The sequence below is a fragment of the Siphateles boraxobius genome, unplaced genomic scaffold (assembly GCF_051911475.1).
Source record: "Siphateles boraxobius isolate OS27281-9 unplaced genomic scaffold, OSU_SipBor_1 32, whole genome shotgun sequence".
NCBI classification, from domain to species: Eukaryota; Metazoa; Chordata; class Actinopteri; order Cypriniformes; family Leuciscidae; genus Siphateles; species Siphateles boraxobius.
Window position 1 is genome coordinate 4,224,280 of NW_027508942.1, and position 26,192 is coordinate 4,250,471.

Here is a 26,192-nt window from a genome sequence, read left to right on the forward strand (position 1 = left end):
AAAGAAACGATGCTCTGCCTATTATCACCTTTCAGAAATAGTGGAAGACATCTACTCTGGGATTCAGAGCCCAGGAGAGGGCGTGAGAATGATGGTGTGTGCCTTTCTCTGCGTGCTATTCTACCTGACTGAATATGTTGGTGTGAAACTGACAGTGTTTGGTGGAACAGATGGCTCAAAATGCAGCGCTCTCCAACAAATGCAAACAAACCAGCTTTTGGGCTATTTTAAGTCTCAGAGAGATCTCTGTGCATGAAAAGGTGCATAGCTATGGCATCGTATTTAAATGCATTTGTTCCTCTGTGCCCATTCCTGTCCCATTGGAGCTTGGTTTAATTACTCAAGAGCAAAATGCTTTGGATTTTGATGCATGAAAAGAGTCGAAATTGAAATTGAGCAAATGTATTATCAGATATTTGAAACTGAACAATGAGAGCACAGAGCATGCACAGATATATTGTTGGGTATTTATAGCGCAGACTGTGCACACACATAGTTTGATCTGCTTTATTGGTGTGTGTGACATGTTGCCCATCCAGATCCCCTGCCTCACAGCGCTGTGAACACTATGACAGGCCTGCTAAACCATCATACAGACTTGGCAGTGGCTCAGTCTTTTTATCCTCTTCTGGTGGACAGCGCGTGGGACGATATGTGGTTATTGCTTTGGCTATAATCTAACCTGATCTCTCATGATGATCTTGGTGGTGATCAAGATAACAGTGCTTATCAGGGCTTCACAGTAATGGGCTTTTCAGCAGCTGATACTGATGCGGGGATCTGGACATCTGGTTGGCTGATGGTACTGATATATGATACAGTTTTATGGTGTTCATTGAGATGTACACAAATTAAAACATATTTTACTTTTTTGTTTTGAATTAACACAAATTAAATGAATCAATATATCATCATCCTTCTTCCAAAATGTGTTTTTGTCTTACCCTGATTTACTTTGGTAAGCCTATTAAAAGTGTTTATATTTTAGACTTGTCATTTCTGTAAATAGAGAAAATTTGCAAGTTGCTCTGGCTAATTTCGACATGTCTGGTGTGGGAGGTCAGAGGTTAGTTGTGTGTGTGTGTGTGTGTGTGTGTGTGTGTGTGTGTGTGTGTGTGTGTGTGTGTGTGTGTGTGTGTGTGTGTGTGTGTGTGTGTGTGTGTGTGTGTGTGTGTGTGTGTGTGTGTGTGTGTGTGAGAGAGAAAGGTTGACATGGAGCAGCTAACTGTGCGTTCACACTGCCGCCGGCGAAAGCGTCAAAGTGGCCGGAAGTCATTCATTTTCAATGAGAGCCGGCGGCGAGCTCCGGCGAGAGCGGCGCGTCTTGGACTGTGAGAGCGGCAAGGAGAGTTGAAGTCAGGTCAACTTTATGGTAATAAGCAATGACGCGGTTCGGCGGCGACCGGCAGCAACCAATCGGAATATAGAAGTGCTCCGTTTGAGAGGAGTCCAGAGAACGCAGTCCTGTAAACTTTGGTTCCGACCACATTAGTTCCCAAGAAAAATTGAGGAGGTTGATCATTTGAATTTGATAAGAAGGCGCGCAACACTATTTATAGGCAATATTTTCGCGCTAGAACGCTTGTTTTTCAGCGGGAATGTAAATTATAATAGCACTTAACCATGAACGCAAAAGCCACACCACACAAATGGCTTTTAATTTGTTTATTTCATTAGCAAACATCTCACTATAATAGTTAAGTTTTTTCCATCGATCAATTTTCCGCAAAAATAACGATCGACATGATTGATGCTTTGTGGCCCCTTTAAATACAGTTGTAAAAATGACCACGCGTTCGATCTACGTCAGAGCATCAGAGCGTCCACGAATCTTTCCACGGCGTCGCTGGCAGGGCGGCGAGACCGAATTTTGCCGCTCTCGCCGGCGGCGGTGTGAACGTACAGTAAATCTCCAACCCGTTTTAACGCTTTCACACGTAAGTTTAAAATATTCTAACTGACATCCCCAGCGTGAGTTTTTCAAGTCGACCGTTATTTAGAACTTGTCACTTTAATGTTTCCATGGTGACGCGTCATTGCTTGTCACGTGACACAGCGCAACCACAACACAGCTCTGAATGAATGATGATCTGCTTTTATGTCATTTTTCCTTTTTTATTAAAAATATACACAAATGTATTAGCTATAGCATTAAACACTGATATTCCGATTGTCAAATATGTGCAAGTGGATGTATTTTGTTGTTTAAACACCTTTATAACGAATAACGATCGCATTAGTTGAGCTGTATGCGCAATGGGCGGCGCCATGTTAGATTGTTTCCCAGTTCAGAGAATAGGATCTGTTGGATTTACAACACGTCAATTCCTCTACTTCTCACGAAATACATGAAAGTAAGTGGCCGGTGAACTGGGAGAAGAATAGGGTATAATGTAAAGCTACTTACATAATGTGTATCTGATATGAATAAACGTGTCGTCTTATTATAATGCAAAGGATTATTATTGCCGCTTCCATAGACATCAGTGTGTATTTTACAAACTCAAAATCATTGTTTTGGTGGTACTTATGTGTATTTAAGTGTCTGAAACCTAAAACAAACATTATGTGGTTGAAAACACTCAATATTTGTGATATATGACAGCACTTAGTGCGTCCGTCTCTGGCTCGGCGCCAGTCAACGCGCGAAAGCACGTTTGAATTTAGCAGTTGATCACGTGATGCACTGACCGGTCTAATCACACCGGTGTGATACTACGTGCCAAAGGGTACAAACGCAGAACAGAAGAGAGTCTGCTGGAGAAAAGAAAACGAGACAGAGCTCGTAATAAAACAAGAACCAACATTGGCTTGGTTTTAAGAGATAGTGAGAACTGAGGGATTTGAAATGTTTGTATGACTACAACAGGTGAATAAGGTGTTTTATTGAACAGATAAATTGCCATATGTAGCTCTCTAATAGAGTTGATTGTAAAGCATTATCTATTGTGAAGATCATTTTATTATGGTTGTTGTAGCGCTGTGCTGGAGTTTATTTTCAAGGAAATACCGTGTCTATTAATGGTAAAGCTACAGTAACGTTGTTAAAAGTCCGTTCCCTGACATAGACTACGTTACCCATAATGCATGTGTTCGTTTTGTAGTTCCGACCGCTCGTGGCTGTGCTGGGCGCTTTCGCTGTTGGTGTAGTCCAGTGCCATGAGAGCAGTATTCACGATGCAGAGAATTGCCATCCTTTGTTAATCCTGCGCTAATCTTGTGTGTATGAGTGCTGTGTGCGTCCTTAAGATATAACCACACCCATATACACACACCCTCACAAACACACCTATTTTGTCATATTAATACCTGTGAACCATCATCACCTTCATGTACCTGACTCCTTCTCAATAAATAATCAAACTGCACCATTGGATTTGCCTATTCCTTCTGACAGAGGAAGACTCAGTTGACGAGCAATCCATAACCAGCCGCAGACGCACACGGTCTCTCACAAGTGGTCCTTCGAGCCGGATGTTTATTGGCTGAGTCAACAAGATGGCAACTCCACAAGATGAAGTTCCTCAGGAGAAGAGTCCACCACATAGTTCCCGTCCAAGAAGGAGCAGAAAGCTTCCGGGACATCTGGCGGGGTATGAGCACAACCTACCTGATCCAGAGGAGACAGAGTCTTCAAGCAGCAGCAGTTCAGAGGAATCTGATAAGGAGAAGAAGAAGGAGATGAAAAATTGGAAAAGAATGGAGGCAGCTTGGGGCAGTGTACTGAAAACGATGAATGAGATGCAAATCACTATGAAGGAGACCAGTGGTGCATTAACAAAGCGTGTGGAACAACTGGAGCGATCATGCGTGTCATGCAGTCCTCTACCAACTCAGAGTGATGCTCAACAGCAAGATAGAGCCTCTTCGCTTCCTGCGCTACTCCAGACGCCACAGCATAGTAGTGTGGACACGAGCAGCATCCATACCACTGATCAGCCACACGTACTGGCACCAGCAGTGAGACAGGACATTAGAACGCCTTTAAACCTGTTAAGGCCAGTAGAACATATTGCATCTTCACCACTGCAAAATTCAAACCCCATTCTTCATTCAGCACCAAACTCAGCTCCACTACCTTTAAGCCCTATTATTCAACCTATTTCAAATATTCAGCCAGTGCCGCTGTCACCGAATCCTGTAGTTCAACCTGCACAGCAACCAGGCGCAGTGCTAGTACCTCAACCTGTGCTTCAGCAACCGACAGTGACACCGCCTGGACTGCAGCCCAGGGTGAATACTGCATTTCAGCCCGCAGGTCAGTCTACACGTTGGCCCGCACCACAACCTGCTCCCCAGCTGAGAATCCCTGTGGCCCATCCAGGTATTCAGCCGGCACCGCTACTTGCTCCGCCCCCTAGAATGAGTCATGTGATTCAGCCTGCTCTACAACCTGTCAATCAAGTAGCCCAATCAGTACAGTTTAGGAGGCTTGAACCACATCAGGCTGAGCCCTTATACAGTCAGAGGTACCAACACTCGCAGCTTCCAGGCAGCTCCACCCAGGTACTCTCTGCATAATTCCCACGACTTCCCTGCAGTCTCAGCGTCACTGTATCAGCCACCCCCGGGGATATCAGCGCCGCAGACTTATAGCCAGCTTTATGCAGCTCCACCTCCTGATTCTGCCAGCTACTACTCTGCTGCCTATCCATCAGTCTCTGCCTACCCTTCACTGCCTGCTGCATTTACTGCTCAAGACGCAGTACCTCATGCAGCTGAAGTCACCCAGCCAAACCTGATGGAGATGCTCTTAGCATCTTCATATGGCATCCCGAAGCCTAGACTGACGACATTCAAATCAGGGAGAGATAGTGACTTTGTGTTACTGAAGAAAGGACTGGACAGCCTACTTGGGCCACATGCTCATCTCACAGAGGAGTATAAATATCATATTCTGATAGATCAGTTAGAGCATCCATGTGCGTTACAAGTGGCCAGACGCTATATTCACGACCGCACTCCCTACACTAGTGCAATGAAAGCTTTAGAGCAGAGATATGGGCAACCCAGGCAATTAGTCCAGAGTGAACTGAGTGCTATACTTAACTGCTCTCCTATTAAGGCAGGTGAACCTCAATCCGTTGAAGATTTCTCCCTGGCAGTGTCCAGCCTAGTGGGACTCCTCAGTACTATGGACGATGTAGCAGCCAGTGAGCTCCAGTGTGGTTCACATGTAGATAGGTTACTCACTAAGCTGCCGCCTAGCTACAGAGACAGTTTCATCGAGTACTGCATCACACGTGGCATCATACGCACTGGCAGCAGTCGCACCTACAATATGTACGACTTCTCCGGGTGGCTCGAGCGCAAGTCCCAAGTTCTACAGTTATCACGGCAAGCCATTCAGCCACAGCCCTCAGACAGACCACGCCCAGAGAGGGGCAACCCCAGAGCCTTTGCAGGGTCCAGGGCACAGAGTAAGTCTACATCCATATATTATGGATCAGATCCCGCTCAAACACAGCCAAAGATAGACACTAAGGCACACATTACTAATCCTTATCCCTCCTCTAAGAAGAAGCAGTTTAAGCCATACTGCCCATACTGTGAAGGGACAGAGCACTACCTCAGTGGCTGTGTAGATTTTAAGAAGCTAGACCTCAAAGCTGTAGCTTTTTGGATAAAGGAAAAATCCAAATGTTGGCGCTGTGGCCGTAAACATACCCCTGAGCAGTGCACTCTTAAGAAGATGTGTAGCACCTGTGGAGAACAGCACTTATTAGTGCTTCATGACTTGTCTGAAGCGAAGAGGAGGGACCCGAATATCCTAACAGTGAGCACGAGCCGAGTGTTTTTGGCTCCTATCAGTCACTCTGGCCGTGTAATGCTTAAGGTTGTGCCTATCCAGTTACACTATCAAAGGAAATCCCTGGACACATATGCTCTTCTTGATGATGGCTCAGAGAAAACCATTATACTCCCTGCTGCTGTCAAGTCGTTAGGCTTAATCCAGGAAGAGGAAACTCTGTCTCTGCGTACTATTCGCCAAGATGTGATCCATATTAAAGGAGGCTATGTCTCCTTCCATGTGTCCCCAAAGGCCAAGCCGGAAAGACGTTACAAGATCACGCGCGCCTTCACCGCCCAACAGCTTAGCCTAGCTGAACAGTCATGCCCAGTGGAGCTCTTAAAGGAGAAGTATCATCACCTACAACGAGTGCACCTTGAAGGATTCAATCAGATACAGCCACTTGTGTTAATCGGCTCTGACAATGCCCACCTCATAACTCCTGTCCGTTCCATCCTGCGAGGTTCAGCCCAAGGACCTGTTGCCGTCTGTACCAAGCTCGGGTGGGCCATCCAGGGTCCGAGCTGCAGTATGCCTACACAGCAAGGGGAGGCGCACTGCCTGAACATATCATGCCTTTCTCCTGCCATTGCCCTTCAACAGGATGTACAGCGCCTGTGGCAACTAGACGCTCCCCTTCATAGACCTGGGAAGGAGGTCACACGCTCAAAAGAGGACAGAGAGGCCATAGCCATGTTAGAGGCAAAGACCATCAGAGTACCTGTGGATGGTGTAGAGCGATATGCCACCCCCCTGCTCAGGAAGAAGGACTTCCCACAGATGCATGTCTCCTCTGAAGTAGTTAAAGGCCTTCTGAGGTCCACTGAGCGTAAGCTAGCAAGGAATCCTGACCTGGCACTCACATATAACCAAGAGATCAAGAGGTTGATAGAGTCTGGTTATGTTGTTAAGCTGACTCCTGAAGAGATTCATAGCTCTGCTGAATCTTGGTATGTACCACACCACATTGTACATCATAACAACAAAGCTCGGGTGGTCTTTAACTGCTCCTTTGAGTTCCAGGGGACCGTTCTCAACCACTACCTCCTGCCGGGACCTCCCATGGGCCTACATTGCTGGGTGTACTCCTGCGTTTCCGCCAGTATCCTGTAGCAGTGAGCGGAGACATAAAAGCCATGTTTCACCAGATCCGCCTGCTTCCTGAGGACTGCCCCCTGCTGCGGTTCTTATGGAGAGACTGTGAAACAGAGAGGCCCCCAGATGTATATGAGTGGAGAGTCCTGCCCTTTGGGACAACGTGTAGCCCCTGCTGTGCTACCTTTGCCCTTCAGAGCCACGTAAGGGGGCACAGAGACACCTATAAAGACGTCCACGACTCTGTCCACACAGCTTTCTACGTGGATAACTGCCTGCAGTCCCTTTTTGACCCCCAAGTTGCTCATTGACAGAATGAGAGAGCTGCTTATCCAAGGTGGATTTGAGATACGCCAGTGGGCTAGCAACATCCCTGAGGTGATCGCTCATCTGCCAGGTACGGCCAGGTCAGATAGTTGTGAACTGTGGCTAAACCTTAAAAGTCTTGATCCTCAGGAGTCAACACTGGGTCTCAGCTGGCACTGCACTACTGACGTCCTGGGATACAAGCACCGTCCTGTCTCCTACACAACTGTGACACTGCGCAATGTTTACAAAGTACTGGCCAGTCAGTATGACCCATTGGGTTATATCTGCCCCTACACTACAAGAGCAAAGCTCATTGTGCAGGCCCTGTGGAGCACAGAGAGAGGATGGGATGAGCCCATAGAAGGAAACCTGCTTCAGTCCTGGCTTGAATGGGAAAAGGAATTGTCTTATCTCCAGTATATCACCATCCCCCGATGTTACGCTCCTCCTCACAACAGCAACAGTGCGACATATGAGGCTCACATCTTCTGTGACGCCTCAGAGAAGGCGTATGGAGCTGTTGCCTATCTCAGAGTCATAGAGCAACAGGCTCACCTCTCCACCTCCTTCATCATGGCACGCTCCAGAGTAGCGCCCCGCAAGCAGGTGTCGATACCCCGACTGGAGCTGTGTGCTGCGCTCACTGGAGCTCAACTGGCCAAGGTACTCCAAACTGAGCTATCACTACCCCTTCACTCAGTCTACCTGTGGACGGATTCCACAACAGTGCTTCAGTGGATCCAGTCCAGTTCCTGCAGGTACAAAGTTTTTGTGGGGACTCGGATCTGTGAGATACAGGAGCTTACCTCTCCGGAACAGTGGGGGTATGTGAACTCTGATGATAATCCAGCCGATGACATCACAAGAGGGAAACCACTGTCAGAGCTCACAACTGTCAGAGCTCACAGTCTCCAGCCGATGGTCACAGGGCCCACACTTTCTCACACAGACTCCTGACACCTGGCCGAAGTCCCCAACAGAGTTCCTAGAATGTGGCAGTGAAGAACTCAGAAAGACTGTCTTCTGTGGCCTTACAAATGTATTACCAAGTATGCCAGATCCAGCACAGTACACATCTTTAGACAGTACACATCTCAGCTGTTTCACCCCGGTGCAGAGAGACTCTATGCGGAGTTACGCCGCATCTACTGGATCCTCAGAGGTCGCCAGGCCATTAAGAAACATCAGTACCGGTGTGTGGAATGCAGGAGATGGCGCGCATCACCCTCCACACCAAAGATGGCTGACCTTCCCTTATCTCGGTTGAGACTCTACAAACCGCCCTTCTGGTCTACAGGCGTAGACTGTTTCGGACCATACCTGATTAAGATTGGGCGTAGGAGAGAGAAACGCTGGGGAATCATCTACAAATGCCTCACTACTAGATGCGTTCACTTAGATCTCATCCCTAGCCTTGATACTGACTCTTTCTTAATGTCATTACGCAGGTTTATTGCACGCCGGGGGAAGCCGTACGAGCTGTGGTCCGACCGGGGCACCAATTTCAGGGCCGGACATAAAGAACTACAGAACGCCTTTGAGAACATGGCACCAGAGTTGCAGCAGCAACTGGCTAACCAGACTATCAACTTCCACTTCAACCCCACCATACTCTCCTCATTTCGGGGGAGCCTGGGAGAGGGAGATCCGATCTGTTAAGTCAGCCCTGCAAGGCGTCCTGAAAGACCAAGTTGTGGCAGAGGAAGTGCTCCTAACAGCTCTCATAGAAGTTGAAGGACTCCTTAATTCTAAACCACTCGGATATGCTTCCTCTGATGTGGCTGACCCGGACCCCATCACGCCAAACCTGCTGCTAATGGGGCGGCGCGACGCTGCATTACCACAGGCAGTATACGGCCCTCATGATGCCCTTTCCAACAGAAGATGGAAACACAGTCAGGTGATCAGTGATCATTTCTGGAAACGCTTTGTCCAGAACTACCTCCCAGGGCTTCAGTTGAGACATAAATGGAGGAAATCCACTGATAATGCTACTGTGGGACAAATTGTGATGATCGTTGACTCCAACCTTCCCAGAGGACTTTGGCTTGTTGGGACCATCACTAAGGTTTTCCCAGGGACAGATGGTGTCGTTCGAGCTGCGGAGGTGAAGGTTAAAGACAGTATCTACATTCGCCCAGTAACCAAACTGGTGGAACTCCCGGAAATGCCAGAGGATTCAAGCGGCACTTATTCAAACTAGTTGACTTTTGAATGAATGTATTTGCTAGGCAAATACAGGGGCGGCTGTTAAAAGTCCGTTCCCTGACATAGACTACGTTACCCATAATGCATGTGTTCGTTTTGTAGTTCCGACCGCTCGTGGCTGTGCTGGGCGCTTTCGCTGTTGGTGTAGTCCAGTGCCATGAGAGCAGTATTCACGATGCAGAGAATTGCCATCCTTTGTTAATCCCGCGCTAATCTTGTGTGTATGAGTGCTGTGTGCGTCCTTAAGATATAACCACACCCATATACACACACCCTCACAAACACACCTATTTTGTCATATTAATACCTGTGAACCATCATCACCTTCATGTACCTGACTCCTTCTCAATAAATAATCAAACTGCACCATTGGATTTGCCTATTCCTTCTGACAGAGGAAGACTCAGTTGACGAGCAATCCATAACCAGCCGCAGACGCACACGGTCTCTCACAAACGTCTTCAGCTAGTCAGCTTGAGATCCTTTCCATCTAAACCTGTTATATCTCTTAAGCTTATAGTGAATGTTTTATGAGCAGTAGGATAATCTCTCTCTCTCTCTCTCTCTCTCTCTCTCTCTCTCTCTCTCTCTCTCTCTCTCTCTCTCTCTCTCTCTCTCTCTCTCTCTCTTCTAGTAATAAGAAACAACCATATTCATCCACACAATCACACAGAGCCGAAGCAGAACCAAAACAATGTTCTTCCACAAAATGTATGCCGTCTTTTAACCGCTAGAGGGCCAAAAGTCACATAGTGTACCTTTTAAAAGTCCCTAAAAAAATGTAAACTGAAAATGCTTTAATGTAAAATATGTATCATCGTACCTTACCCAGATGATGAAGTGCTGCTTTAGTTCAGTGGTTCAGCCAGTGTGATCTGAAGCGCAAAATGTTAATGCGTTGATGCATGTGATTCCTTAAATGTTGTCATAAAATGAACTTAAATGTTGACATTATAACTGTTTCATTGTTTCATTTATCTATTTATCAACACAGAAGGGACTTATAATGAAATACGTCATTTACACTCTTTGTATGGTCAACTTTTAGCTAACATTGTTGTTGAACAAGTATTTAAATATTGTATTTTTGAAAAAGCATTAATGAAAAGACCATCAGACTGCAGCAGCAAAAACATCTTTATAGAGTGTGAGGAAATTTGTTATATTTGTAATGATATTTCTGTGCATTACTTTTATGCAGTGTCAGAAATGAAAAGCTTATGAAGAGCAGTATGTTGCAGCTGTGCGCAGGTGTCTGACTGCATAATGCATGTCTCATCCTGTTTTGTGTTCCTGCTCTGATGGTTCTGAACACGCAGTGCTTTGTGATTTTGGCATCACAGAGCCTGAGTCTCTACGACCCACTTATTCAGTGTTTGATATCTCCCTGTACTTTGATCTGCTCTCTCGTCTCCCACGTCTCCAATACCTATAAAGACACTCTCCCCCTGATTTATTTACACTTTCTGTCTCTTCTCCTCCTGTCACCTTTAACTTTCCTGGGTCAAAAGCAGGTAAAAGCAGTAACGCTGTTGTACTGTTGTATCTGCTTCTCCGTTTCACACAGATGGCCTCTGTATTCAGCTTCTGTTTTCCTCTCTGGTTGCTTTGTGATGTTCTCTGAAGCTGCATTTCTTCCTAAATCCATCTGGCCCATTGACTTTGACAATATAGGAATATAAGTGCATTCTCAGCCAACAGCTTTTATTAAAAAATCAGGTGGACTGCATCAAGAAATGGGGCATGGGTAATTGAGATAGTCTGTGTCCAGATTGCCCCCTATAGTCTTAAATAGGGCACTATTCGTGCACGCAATAAACGGATCCATGACCTAGGGAGCTAGGGAGTTGATTGAGACGCACCCAGAGACCGATAGTGCACTACACATCTAACATAGGGTGCATCTCAATCAGCTCCTTGGCTGACTGGGTTGTGAATCAGTATATCGTGGTGTAGCTACATGAATTCGGCACCGGTAAGGACAGTAATGGCTCACGACACATTAGGACTCTAATGACACTATTTCCGGCTGCATTGTGGGACTTTTTAGGGAATGAATGTTTCATTGCACTGGTATGCTTTTACGATTGAGACAGTTAAAATGGCGAGAACTTAGGCAAAGACAGTGACAATCAAACTAAACAGAACATGACTTAAGTCGCATTTACATTACATGGTTCAAGATACCCAATTCTGATTTTTTCCTCTCATGTGACCCACGAAATGTGTTAGCAGGAAAAAAGCACATAGACTCTGATATTCTCAGATCATACATATGTGAAAGCAAATCCTATATAAATCGGATGCATGCATTTGGTTTTGCCATGTAAAACTTTATTATCATGTTGTCTGTGTCCATTGCATAGCTGTTCCGGGTCAGTACTTCTACCTTGGGTTGTTTTGCCAAGTGTATAGTTTAAATTCAGATATCAGATCTCGCCAGGGCTTGAAATGAACTTTTTTGGGCTGGTTGTTTTCCAAATGTACTAGCCACTCAGGATTTTCACTGGCCACAATTTTGACATCGATACCATAGGAAAAAACTGCCATATAGATATTTTTATTATTATCTCATTATTTGCCACTGAGCCAACATAACTGACTGTGTTTACGTCAATACTAATTTACGTCAATTATTTTGTGTGTATTTGACTGTTTAAGCGCAATAAGCCATGAAAAAATCCTAAATTTAGTACTGAGAGGCGGCTTTATGTGCTGCACTTTGGGTGTGAGCTCAAAATCTGCGGAAATGAGTAAAATTATGCACAATATGAGCAATCCCACGCCAAAATTCAAGCCCTGTAACATTAACAATATTCATCCGGAGCAAATGAAAGGAGTGAGTGAGAGGAGGCGGGTTTGTGTGTCACTTGCTGTCGGAGAGATGAGAGAGAGAGAGAGAGAAAGCACAGCTGGTATTGTGTATCTATTCTACGGAAAAAAATAGTATTGGAAGCGTTTCAGATATTTCAGTACATCGATATGTATCCAAAAATCTCTATTTTTTGACAACACTGCAGTGCACTTAGTTTACTATTTCAGGTGCCTTTTTAAAAGACTACAACTGAAAAATGTATTTATTATATATAAAATGAAACCCACCAAAGTGGCTAGTTTGAGTGACTGGGTTACACTCCACTCCTGAAATACATCGTATTTGGTGGAATAATGTCAAGTCTGGGGTAAGGGTCACTTTCGTTAAAAAAAATTGGATATAGTCAACAAATTGGAATTGGGAATCAAGACCTGCAGTGGAAATGCTGCCGATGAAACTATGAACTAAACAAGATATGAATGTGACATTCATGCATTCATGCAAATGAAAAAAATGCAGTATATTATAATTTACATATAGGAATAAATACATTGCATTATACTTTTTCTACTATTTTTATTCCCTTTCATTAAATTCATTCATTTCACAGATATTCTTCCCCAGAGTGCAGTTGAATTGTCTCTTTAACTCATTATTATCAGGCTGGCGTCCTGAAGCGAGGGGCTCTTGTCTTGTCAATCCTTCTCTCAAGTGTTCGCACCTCTTTCTGCAGCCTAATGAACACATCCCTCGCTCCGCTCCCTCGAGAGCTGTGCCGAGTCCCCACTGTGCAGAACGCAGTAATCGGCCGTGAAGGTTTACTCAACACGAGACTAATTTGTTTCAAATGAGCTGGAGAAAAACGATAATAGGAGGACGAGACTTAGAGCGAGGGAGAGAGACCCTTATTAACTGTTCATTAGTCCTGACCACTCATTAAAATGGATTTCTTAATTTTGAGATCTAATTGATGACTCTCAGTGGTAACGTCAAGAGCGGCAGCATGTGCTTGTCTGTGACCTTTGACCCTCCTGGCCATTCCTTCACACCCTCTAGTTAGGCTTTTCGCAAATCCCAATTAAGTTGCATATTTAGGCATACTTAGTCAATTGGAGAGCATGTGTCCTCACGGATGTTTAGTGTCCTTGTGGAAGTTGATGTACTGTTGCTTCCATGTTTTTTTTAATTCTTATCACACTTGTTTGGGTCCCATGAGTCCATAGCAAGAGCACACAGTAATCCAGTTCCTTCAAAAGAAGTCTATATGGAAACATGTAAGCAGCACACAGTGTTTTTATTTTGTGGTCTTTGAGATACAAAGGGTTAATTAAAGTGTGGGTTGTAGAAAGCCACCAACTATTTATCCAAAGCACAACTTTTGCTTGCACGAGGGAACAGCAGCCTAGAGATCTTCTGATCCATAGTGTCAACATTTTACAAAAACACTCACCAGGAGTTGGAAGCTAAACAAAAAAGCAAAGAAAGATAAGTTCTTTGTGTATATGTTGCATAAACATTTGCTACAGAGTACAAAAAGCTTATCCTTTCAGAAGAAATCTCAAGGTAGTGAGCTGACTTTGCTATCTTCTGCATATATACGAGGCTACCTTCAAAATACTAATTCACACAGACGCCAAACAAACGTCAACCGACACATTTCAGATTAGTGTGTTACCCCTGTTGGCATCTGTTGCCGTTGGTCTGCTTTTGTTCTCAATTGCGTTTGTCAGGTCGAGGAATGTTTGAGAAGTGTTGTAGCCTCATCTGATGATTGTCTGCATCGGTTTCCGTCTGTCGTTGTAGTGTGAATTAGCCTTAAAACAGCGTCCTTAACCAAGACGGATCTTATGAGTGGCTGATTTGAAATGCTGTGCACCCAACAAATGAGATTCGATTTTATTCTCTTAGGGTGTGTTTACGCTTGCCATGTTTGGTTGGATTAAAACAAACCATGGTGTGATTGCTCTGTTAGTGCGGTTCATTTGAATAAGTGTGAACACTGCCATCCGAATCCTGGTGGCATAACATCCGTGAATGCATGCATAAGCATTACTGGGCAAACAGTTGTGGGAACGCTCACTAGCGACCAAAAACCCAGCTTAAATGATTTTTAAATTAATTTCGATTAAATGACACTATCCATTTAACATCCTGCCTAGGTAGGCAACTCTGAGCTCACTAAGGGCCCTATCAAACACCCGGCTCAATGCAGCGCCAGGCACGACGCAAGTGTTTTTTGCTAGTTTCAGCCTGACGCAGTTATCATTTTCACGTCCTGTTGCACGTTGTTTAAATAGCAAATGCATTTGCGCCCATTTGTGCGCCCATGGGCTGCTGATCTGGCGCGTTGCTATTTTGAGGAACTGAAATAGACTGAGCCATTGACCAACTGAAACCTGGTCTAAAGTCAATGGTGCAGTATTTTTTTGCTATTTAAAAGGCGTGTTAGTAATATGAGCCTATAGGCGAGTCCACAACACCTGTGCACTTTGTCCCGTAGATGGTCTGCTTGCACGCTTTTACCTCGTGCACGAGCAGATCTGTTTCCTCGCTGTTTCCTCGCTAGTTCAATTTTCTGCTTGCAAATTCCGCCATGTAAATAGCGAATCTGCCATGGCTCGAGCGCAACTGGCTTTTAAAGGGAATTGGAGATGATACTGTGATTGGTTTATTGCACGTAACGCCCAAAACACACCCATTACTCTCATTAAGAGAATAGGAACAACCCTTTTTAGCCACATTTACACACGGCCGGGTATTTAGAGAAACGAATATTTCCCCCCATTCGTTTTCAATAATAACATTGTTCACACAACATCGTTTTCAAAAAAGTTGTCATTTACATCAACCCGCATAAATACGCCGTCGAGCGTCATCATAACTATGCCAAACTGGGCACTCACATGACGTTAAGCATTTTCTGGCGTATAATTTGACGTTTGAGAACCTAAAACACTGTTTCTCCCAGTTGACACGGCAACACATAACCGGCGTTATCAGAAATCTCCACTTTGGCTGGTATTTTTTTTTAAATAATCGTTTTCTGTGATAAAAACTGGGTTTTCATGTAAATGAGAGGCCAAACCGCAGGGAAATATCTGCGTCTTCCCTTCGTGTAAACGGGACATTAGACTATGCGCCTGGCGTGCCGACCATTTTTCCCATCGTTAAACTAGCAGAAGTGGATTCGGACACACAATAAGTCCAATTTGGCCGTGCGCTTTAGACCATGAGCTTAGATCATTAAAATAGTGCCCTAAGTTTTGAAGCAAAGCTCAAGTCTCCATTCCCCTAGAGATTATGCTGTTGCTTGTTGCTGCTCACGTCTGCATTGCAACATGTGCTACAAACTTATGTTGAAACCCAGCTGGAGGCGAAGACATACAGAATGACCTCGAGGGAGAGCGAGAACCAGAGAGAGGGTTTATTTCAGAACAGACAGTGTGTTGCAGTGGAAAGGTTGAGCCTCTGCTTTCATGAGAATGAAAATCAATAGTTTTCTTCCTCAGTAACGCTCACTGACATGGACTTTGCAATCACTGAAACTTCATAAACAGCAAGAGAGTGAGAGAGAAAAGTATTGGGGAAGTTTTATGTGTGTGCGGACCGGACTGAAACTGCAGTATTATTACGTCTGCGAATATATATTCTGCTTTTATTGGATGCTATTTGACACTTTTTCAGTTGCTCTGTTATTACTTTTCTAGTTCAGAAACTCCAGAACAACAGGTGGAAAAAAGAAGATTTGCAATCTGACGCCACAAAGGCAAAAGAGTATTAAAAATACTTAAATTAAAAGAGGAAGGAATAAGAAGAAGAACATTGGATTCCAGACTAAACCAAGCACTTAATAAGACCAGAGAGTGTGCTATTCTGTCACAGTATCTTAATATGCTTTGGAGAGTGACCTGAATCTTTCATTATAAGACGGGCTTGTTTGAAGAGAGTGTGCACTTAAGAATCTCTCTTTCCTTCTTTTCTATCTCTGCCCCTTGTTTTTTTACTTTAACATGTAAGATATATGACTAGAAGAATAAAAGGTTTGTTTTTTGATCATGTGACACTGAAGACTGGAGTAATGAATATGATGCTTAAAATTCAGCTTTGTAGATCTAGACTAAATATGAGCATGCATTTACTCATCTCACTTGCACAAAAATACATTTTCAGTATTCCTCAAAATTATTATCAAAATTAAGTCCCCTATGGTGAAAATCAAGTTTTTAATGTAGTTTATATGTCTATGTGGTGTTTTTAATATGCTTTAAGACAAACCGTGTACAAATTCATAAGTCGACAGCATTGCTGAGTATTTTCTCCTTAAAACTGCAGTGAACCAAAGACAGTGTCAAAAACACGGTTTGAAATCGCTGTTGTTTCTGATGTGACAAACTACCTTGTAACCAATCAGATCAACGTGTGATCGTCAACGAGTGGATCTCTGAGCTGTGTGAGTGAGTGGAGGCGGGGCTCATTTGCATATTCATAGAACCGCATATACATAAACGTTTAAATTTGTCATTTTGGTGATCAAAGATTAGGTTTACTTTTAAGGGATACAATTATTGACTACAAGTGGACTTTAGAAGGTGAATTGCAAAACCAGAGTATTGAACTTGCGATAAGTAAATATGTTAAATGACACAAATATACTTAATCTTACTTTATTAACCAATGTCTTTGCTGTTGACCTTCGATGATCCAATTCAACTCAAAGTGCGGGGCGTGCAAAAGTAACGCCATAATAAGTAACTATACGTAATGCAATTAGTTACTTTTTTAGGGAGTAACAAAATGTAATGCATTACTTTTATGCATTACTAACTTTCCGCAACAGTGATTTTTAATAGTGATAATTAGTGGTGTTTTGGGCTCTGTTTAATTGGCAGCACACAGTACCTACTTTCGGTCTTCTGTCTGGGTGTAAAGTGAGCATCAGTGTTTGGAGAGGGTGAGAGAGGAAAACAAACAGGGTTAGTGGGTGTTTCAAACCAGGAATAGAAAGCATTGTCTTTCATGGTCATGTCAAATCTAATTGGATTGTGGATTGCATCCCAATCTGTGAAGTTCTGATAGTGAAAGTGGGCCTGGTTTGGTCGGGACAGGAAGAGGATAGTGCCGCAATTTATCTTGCTCTCAATTTAGATGAATAAATGAGTCAGTGGAAGGGATAGAAGCTAGAGAGGGATAATTCTGGATCCTTTGTAGATTTAGATCAATGTAAAACATGATCTTTCAATGTCTGGCTTTTATAATCTGGGTCATATTCGTTGTTTTTACCCAGAGACCCATATCTAACATGGGTTCTTTATAAGCATCTTAGCTCAGCGACCTACTGTTCATCCTGTGTGAATTGGAGCATAGAGAGTACTTTTCCTTATCTCTCTCTAATGTACTGTATTTTTTAATTAAATTTCGGAAATGTTAATTCCACTTCATCATCACAGGCCGTGAATTGGCGCACAATGTCTGAGCCTGCATCCATTATGCCCTTCTAATCTAGCAGAGAAGTGTGTCTCGACTGTTTATGAGTGTGTGCATCTACATCATGTTGACGCCTCTCTGAGAGTGAGATTAGTTTTTAAATCCTTCTCAATTGTCCTGTCGATTAAACCCTGCTTCTACTGATCTTTATCCTTCCCAGTACTGCTGTCTTCAAGCATGTGTTCGACAAGAACTGAAATCGACATAAGAACTGTGATATTAGGCAAATATATGGTGCTAAGATGATCTCTGATGTTCAGAAGGTATTTATTGAGCAACAGGAAGTCACAGAGACACTGTGTAACAATATTCTTGTGAATCTTTTCACAGCACCAGAGCTGCCTTTTTTATTTTTTTAGGACTGTCATCATTTTCTCACCCTCATGTTGATCTAAACCGGTATGATTTTCTGTTCTTTTTCCAAACCATGAAGGCATGCCTTACCCTAACTCCAAAAGGACAAAAAAGCTCCAAATTTTACTCACGTTTGTGTATATTTAAGTATTCTGTGTGAAAACATTTCACACCAGGTTTGATCCTCACATAAAATAATCACATCAGTGATTAGGTATTTATATTCTACAGAGCCCCTAAATGGACATTGTACTGTGTAAAAAAAGCTAATCCCTCTGTGTGTTTTGTACCAGACTGCACACACACACGAGCTTGGTGATGTACATAGTGCGAGACGAGAGATGTAGTTCATTGAGCGATTTTCACATAAAACTAAATGTTACTCTTCTGTTTTATGACAAACTGTGACTTTCTTGACTTTCATAATTATCTTTGAAACTGACAAACATCATATGCTAATTCTGGGCACAGTTCAGACGGAATAAAAATATAAGTTCTCTCTCGCCATTGACTACCATAAATTATTTTTCCGAAATAAGGTCCCATGAGCCGCAAGCGGAGGGGAGGGACTTAGGCTTTCTAAACAGAGCGACCACAAAAACGGAAGTTCAAAGACAATATTCTAAAGATGGCTGCGCGCTTTTTTCTCTGGCGCATAAGGTCTATACAGTAAATCTCATCACTTTCCACTCCGGCTTTATATCATCCAAGAGCTCGTTCCTCCCACCAGCCCCTCAGGCCGCCCTGCTTCCAGCGTATCAGATAGAGAACACACACGTGCTTCGATCACGTACATAACAGTTTCATCTGCTTGATTCCACATATGGGATTCTCCTTGGTGACCTGGAATCACACTGACAGTATAAAGTAGAGTGCTTGAGAGGATTGAGGATGTTTCGGCAGGTTTGGAGAGAGAGTTTTCAGGCTTTGTGTGTCCTTTCCCTCAGCCCTCTGATGGAGGAGATGAGTCGAAGCACACGCGTGTCATGGTGCACAGTGATTCTGCATGCACACGTGCACGTGTTCTCCTCCCGAGCTCGTCTTTGCAGCTCTGTTTTGCAGAGAGCCAGCCTTAGCCGAGGCAGAAGTTTTATTTAGAGGCCGTCAGATCTGTCAGGCGATGTGAAGCCGATTGGTCCCAGTGAGTCTGTAGGACAGGGAGTTTCCATCTCACTCAGTCAAGAAGATGAGCTGGGTTGCAGGAAACCTCTGCTGTGTTGCATCATGTAGGCTTTTGCTGGAATTCTCGCAGGGTTCCTGAACTTTCTTTAACATTTTCAGTTTAAGGGTGCTTTGTTCGAGTGGGCGCCGATCGTTATCGGTCGATAATTGCTATATAGTTTGATCAGTGGCTTTTATATGTTCAGCTAAAATTGCGTCACTACATTCACTGGTCTGTTCTAGGTTTCAAAAAAGACAATTCATTTGCAACATCATTGCAATGACAGCAAGAAAACTAGTACTGTGACATTTTAGTGCATTTATTTCCTTCACAGCGGTGCACTTTCTTTCTTCACTAAAAATTAGAGTTAACTTAACCAGAACCAGGTCGTAAATAGCAGTCTAAAGTTGCTAAACTGCACCAAGTGCTCAATATAAAAAGAGTTATTAAAACTGTATTTATCCATGAAAGAGATACTGTTGTGTATTGCTCTGAGACGGAGAGGAATGCAGACAAACAAAGTGAACTTTGGGCTTCGGGTTCACGCCTAAAACGTTAAATACACACAAAAAATATGTCAAAATACCCGGCTTGAGGAGTATTAATTTAAACACAGTCGGTTATGTCTTAAGTGAACATAAAAAGTTGGGAAATAAATTGCATGTTCAACAGTATACATTGTTATTAAGAATTGCTACATAACATCCGGGCCTTATTCATGTTATTGCCGATAGCCTACTGGTCAACACTGCTCCCAAAAATCCTGATCAGAGTCTGATTGCAGTTGTGCAACCCCTGCCAGTTATCTCATTTCGTCATATCCCACCACTCAATGTGCTCAATAACTGCTCTAAATGGGTCAAAATCAAAGTGAAGTCCATCGTCACACTTTCAAAAAATATTCATAGTGCTGTTATCAAACAATTTATAACCTCCATCTGTCAACAGTTCCTTATATTTAGTGACAGAATCTATTTTTATATTGTTGTGCGTTTCTCCTCATGGTTCCTATCCACTCAATGTGCATGTGTATGTTTGTTTTGTTCTCGCAGTGGAGCGATGCATGAGTGTGATGCAGTCGGGGACTCAGATGGTGAAGCTGAAGAACGGCTCCAAAGGTCTGGTCCGGCTCTTCTATCTGGATGAACACCGTTCCTGCATCCGCTGGAGGCCGTCTCGCAAGAGCGAAAAAGCCAAGAGTAAGTCAAACACACACACAGATGTTGAAAGATTTTGTTTAATATGTGTAAAAGATTACACTTTTGTCCACTTTCAGCCACTTCTGTCCTGATTTCTTTGAGGCGAGGGTCTATGTAGGTTTTTTTTCAAGTTCATGTAATTTACATATGATCGCGAATGGAAACGACGGGAAAACACACGGAGAGCATCAGGTTTCGTTTCTGCTCTGACAGACGCAAGTTCACGCCGAACGCTGTGAGTGTGTGTTAGAAATCAGGAATGGTGAGAAACATTGTGCTTGGTACGTTTTCCATCTTCAAACCAAACTCAGGTGTCCAGCTGAGAAAGTTTAAATTCTGTCTGGCTAGAGCGCTTCCCATAATGTTGTAATGTACACATTAAGTCAGTAGGCGTCTTTTGTTAGCCTGGCATACCAGACCTACATCAAGATGTTAGGTCTGGGAACTCTCCATTGGCATGCCTCATTCTGAGGGGAGGGATAAACGGTTGTCTTTCAGCGCTACAACCAACCAGAGCAACGAAGAAGGTGACGTATGTAACGAACGAAACTGTGTATTTACATGCATCACATTATTGTGTGGTGTGCCCCTTTAAGAGACCGTAGATGCTAATCGTGATCTACATCTTTATATAATTTTGTTTCACTAGTTTTATTTTGTGACGCTGAAAGAGTAATCTCTCATGTGTGAGAGGATCGCGTTGCCTGTGTTACCTGCCATTAAATGTGCGTGATACAGCCTTTACGCCTCTAAACTCTTTCTTCTATTGACTTTGTGAGAGTTATCCTGGTCAAAGCGTTACACGTAGTCACGGCCAAAGCCGAATCGAAAGACCGCTGTTCGCCAGCAGCAGCAGCCGCCATTCTTTGTTTTCAAGTAGCAGTGAACCGTCGCAACTCTGTGGTCATTATGTTAAGGCCGCCCGCCGACTCTATACACGATTTGATCGGCCTGACCAGTTTTTGTTTTTTCCAGCTCGAAAGTCAACGGAGAGTTGCTAGACCACACTGGCTGAAAAATAATTTTTGCTGCCGCTAGGGTGCGTCTAGATTTCTAGGCTAGCCTTTTGTGGCTGTTTGAACACATTCAACTACATGGGTGTTTGCACTACGAAAGCAATCCGGTTAAATGTGTTTTCGACTACCTCTGGAAGTGGTTGAAGTGGAGAAGCTAAATACGTTTTGGACCCCGTTCACACCTGTATTTAACGTCGTCCACTTGTGATGGGATTGAAGAAAACACTTATTATTACCAGGTGTAAACAGGTCCTCTGAAGACTGACTGGAGCTTCAGGCTGCTGCAGTGACGCAATGACATTACAAATCGCTGATTGGCTCTTTTATTTAAAAGGCGGGACTTATTCAACCATATTGCACATTGCACTTCTTTCCATTCACAGTAATATAAGTGCAGCGGCGTTTTGTGTGTGTATATATATATATAAGTCTTTGGTTTTACCAACTCCTAAAAATACAGGTAGCTTTTTAATTTTGTGAATTCACATACCTTGGACAAAGCAATTGAATAAACAGTGAATTAAGTTTAGTTTACTAACATCAAAAACAAATTTTTATTGTGTACAATGCAAACACATTTACTGAATACATCAAAAAAGGTCTTTTGTGTCTTTGCCTTTAAAGATGGCAAGATGGCCTTTGTGTCTTTAAAAGTGTCTTTGCCTCAAAAAATCGGAAGCTTTAGTTTTCTATTTTGCACCATTTTCCCCCAGAACTAATAATTTTCCTGAAGCTCTGCCTCATTTGCAGTCTGTTTTTTGTGATGTTCCAATTTTTTCACATTAAAATCTGTATTTGGATGGAAACATCTAGTGACAAATCAGAGTCAGAAACAATCTGCTTTCAATGTTCCACATCTGTGGTTTACCGATCTCTCTCTTTCTGTCACTTTCTTGATGTCTCTTTCTTGTACACCGCTCTCCCTTTCTCTTTTCCTCGCTCTCTTTTATTCTCTGTGTATTACTCGCTCCCTTCTGCATCCCCATCTAAGCAGCCGTGTAGATTTTGATATGTTGAGAGTCTCTCCTCGCTTACATAATGGCTGTGTATGAATCACAGGCCAGGGGGCTTCCAGAAACACACCGCGCTCTCACAATCTGTGTCACTTGTTTGGGTGAAGTGAATCCTGCATAAGCGCTCCTTTTTCCTTGGGTGAGCGCTCTGTTACTGTGTTGGAAATAAATCCTGTTCACTCCTCTCCATATTCACTTCAGGCTTTTGTTAGCGGCGCTGATCTGACCTAGCCCAGATGGGTGGATTATTACACAGTACAATTAAAAAAAGCTCAAGTGCTATTGTCCCCCTCCATCTCACCCTCTTTCACCCCACCTCTTCCTATTTTGCTGCTGTCATGTTTGTGAACAGCTCTCATAAGATAAGACATCATTTAAAAAAAGAGAGATTGTGCCCAGATCATTGTCAGGTTAAGGGATCAGCACCGGATTCAACGGCTTTGATGTGACTCTACTGCTGTTTGATAAGATTATTATCATAACAGGAAGTGTTAAAGATGTGTGTTATTGGATCAAGTTGTTCATTCAGAAATTAAAAAAGGGTAATTTAATATTCTCCTTGTGTCATTCCGAAACCGTACGCTGTTTTTTCTTTCTTTCTGTGAAACACAAAAGTAAAAATTTCTGATGAATCTTTATGCAGCTCTTGCCATATAATGACCACAAAACACACTATAAAAGGATCAAAAATGTGATCCAAATTCGATCTATACCGTATTCTATTCCATGTGAAATTTAAAGTCCCCCAGTAGTCAGTAATTTTATCCCTTAAAACTCATCTTTGATCACCACAATTCCATTTTTAAACATTTTTTCCTTAGAAAAAAAATCTTCATGCCTTAAAATACCTTGAATGTAACTCGACACCCTTGCCTCATTTAGTATAGCGGCTCTATGAATATGCGAATGAGCCCCGCCTCCACTCACTCACACAGCTCAGAGATCCACTCGTTGGCGATCACACGTTGATCTGATTGGTTACAAGGTAGTTTGTGACGTCAGAAACACCAGCGATTTCAAAGCGTGTTTTTGAGACGGTCTTTGGTTCACTGCAGTTTTAAGCAGAAAATACTCAGCAATGATGTCCACTTATGAATTTGCACATGGTTTGTCTTAAAGCATATTAAAAACACCAAATAGACATATAAACAGCATTAAAAGCTTGATTTTCACCACAGACAGACTTTAAAGGGATATTTCAACTTAAAATAAAAAAACTGAAAAACATTCAACATTTCAAACTGGATGTTTTCATGAAATCCCTAGAGCTGTCAAATAAACGTAAATTTCTCGGTTCAGGTAACATTGTCCATTCACATATACTACCGACATTGTAACCGAGTGGGTGGAAAATCAGCTAAGTTACATTTTAAATGAATAGTTCGCCCAAAAATGAAAATTCAGTCAGAAGATATTAAGATGAAAATGGGTAACCAAACAGTTGATGGAGCTGCAACATTGAGCTCCACATCGGTTACCCATATTCTTCAAATATCTTCTTTAGTGTTCAGCAGAAGAAAGACATTCATAAGGTTTGTAGCAATGATAAAATGGTTTAATTTCCGTTTCTGTTCCTCACACAAAGCTATCATACAAGACGACTTGGAATAAAGATACACAAGTGGCTTTATGAAACTTTTTTTGTGCTTTTGTTTGTGGTATTTGTTGTGCTTTCAGAGCCTGACAGCTGTAGTCACTATAAACTCTCATTGCATGGCCAGAGCTGTGTGAAGTTGTTTCAAAACATCAATTTTTTCGTGTTTCACAATAATAAAAACAGCATACGACTCCGAAATGACATGCGTGTGTTTAAAAGAGACAGAATTTTCATGCTTTGGTGAATTATCTCTTTGAAAAGGCATTGCTGAAAGATTCAGAGGCTGGTTTGTGTTTGGATGTTTGATAAGACGCACACAGTGCCGACAGAGGCTGTCAAGAGTTTCATCTAATGCCTCCTATAGACTGAGATTTCGAAATCCTATAAAATCATTACAAATCACACTGTATAAGTTGGATCTAATAAACTTTGATCAATCCGCCATTTCATGTTGCATTTGTATTGGCTCATCAGTAGATGAGGTCGTAGCAGCAAACACACTGTGAGATGATCATGCTGAATCTCTGACACTGACAGAATATCATCACAGGCTTTCTTTGGTCGCAAGACCGTCTTTAAACCTCTCTCACTGTACGATGTAGGATCATGTTTAGGAGCGACGAGCACAGAAATCTCACGAGCAACACAACGAACACTAAAGGCTGGGTTCCCTTATGAGGAATCAAAGAAAGAGTGACGGATAAGCAACGGAAAGTAAAAGGCACAGTGAGGAAATAGTGCTGAGATCTAATTCCACAGTGTTATGGTCTAATGCTTTAAAAGTGAAGAGAGTCAAACATAAGAAAGGGGCCGTGGGGGTGATAACCAGAATCAGATAAGTTTCATTAACAGCTTCTATTCATTTCAGTTTCTATTCATTTCTTTTTAAATGGAAGTGTTCACCCAAGCATATCCTTAATTGTAGTTGATTAATGTGGGTCAAATCGCTACTGGCCAGGCTTTTGCTAATGAAATGTATCTGCATTTTGGTCATCCATTGCTACTAGGTCATTCTTTCAGGAGTTAATGTTCTCTTTTCTCTCTCCCCAGTCACCATCGACTCACTCTACAAGGTCACAGAAGGTCGACAGTCTGACATCTTCCATCGCCATGCGGAAGGGAGCTTTGATCCGAGCTGTTGTTTCACTATTTACCACGGAAATCACATGGAATCTCTGGACTTGGTGACCTCAAACTCGGAGGAAGCGAGGACATGGGTGACCGGACTCAGATATCTGATGGCCGGCATCAGTGATGAAGATTCACTAGCCAAGAGACAACGCACACATGATCAATATCCTTTACTGCAAGATGGATGGATGGATGGATGGATGGATGGATTTATTACAGTAATAGTCATGATTTACTCATCTACATGTATTTTCTTCTGTGGACCCCAAAAGTAGATGTTTTGAGAAATATTCAGGCTGCTCTTTTCCATTCAACAACTGCATATTTGCAATTATATATACAATATATATATATATACACACACTACCGTTCAAAAGTGTTCAGGGCAGTAAGAATTTTTTTTTTTTTTTTTAAATTTAAAGAAGTCTCTTCTGCTCACCAAGGCTGCATATGATCACAATTGCAATAAAAAACGTAATATTTTTAAATATTATCATAATTTAAAATAACTGTTTTCAATTTTAAAATGTATTTTATTCTTGTGATCGAAGCTCAGTTTTCAGCATCACAGTCTTCAGTGTCACATGATCCTTCAGAAATCATTCTTATATGCTGATTTGCTGTTCAACATTTATGATTAACAGTCGTGCTGCAACATATTTTTTATGTTTTATTTTCAGGATTCTTTGATGAAAAGGAAGTTCAAAAGAACAGCATTTATTTGAAATAGAAATAATTTGTGCAAAAAAAGTGCGCAAACAGTTTAATGCATCCTATATATATATATATATATGCATGCATATTTTGATTAGTAGTAGTATTGTTAAATTTCACTGTTTTTCATACAAAGCTGTTGTATCGGGCTTACAAGACTTGAAATGGAGTGGCATTTATGGTGATTTTTTTTTCACTGCCTTTGTTGTATGTAAAAGAGCAGCAATGACATTCAGAATTTAATAACAGAACTTAATTTTCATTTTGGGCTAAACTAATCTTTTAATGGATGGATTGATGAGAA

The 26,192-nt window shown here is 42.5% G+C and overlaps 1 protein-coding gene across 1 annotated transcript in view; it reads left to right on the forward strand.

The window, feature by feature from the left end:
* plch1 (phospholipase C, eta 1) overlaps nucleotides 1–26,192 on the forward strand; it is an 87,434-nt gene that overhangs the window by 21,805 nt on the left and 39,437 nt on the right. The window contains exons 3-4 of the mRNA XM_077194615.1: nucleotides 20,271–20,417; nucleotides 25,094–25,336. Coding sequence (XP_077050730.1) covers nucleotides 20,271–20,417; nucleotides 25,094–25,336 — 390 coding nt within the window. The remainder of the gene's footprint in view (nucleotides 1–20,270; nucleotides 20,418–25,093; nucleotides 25,337–26,192) is intronic.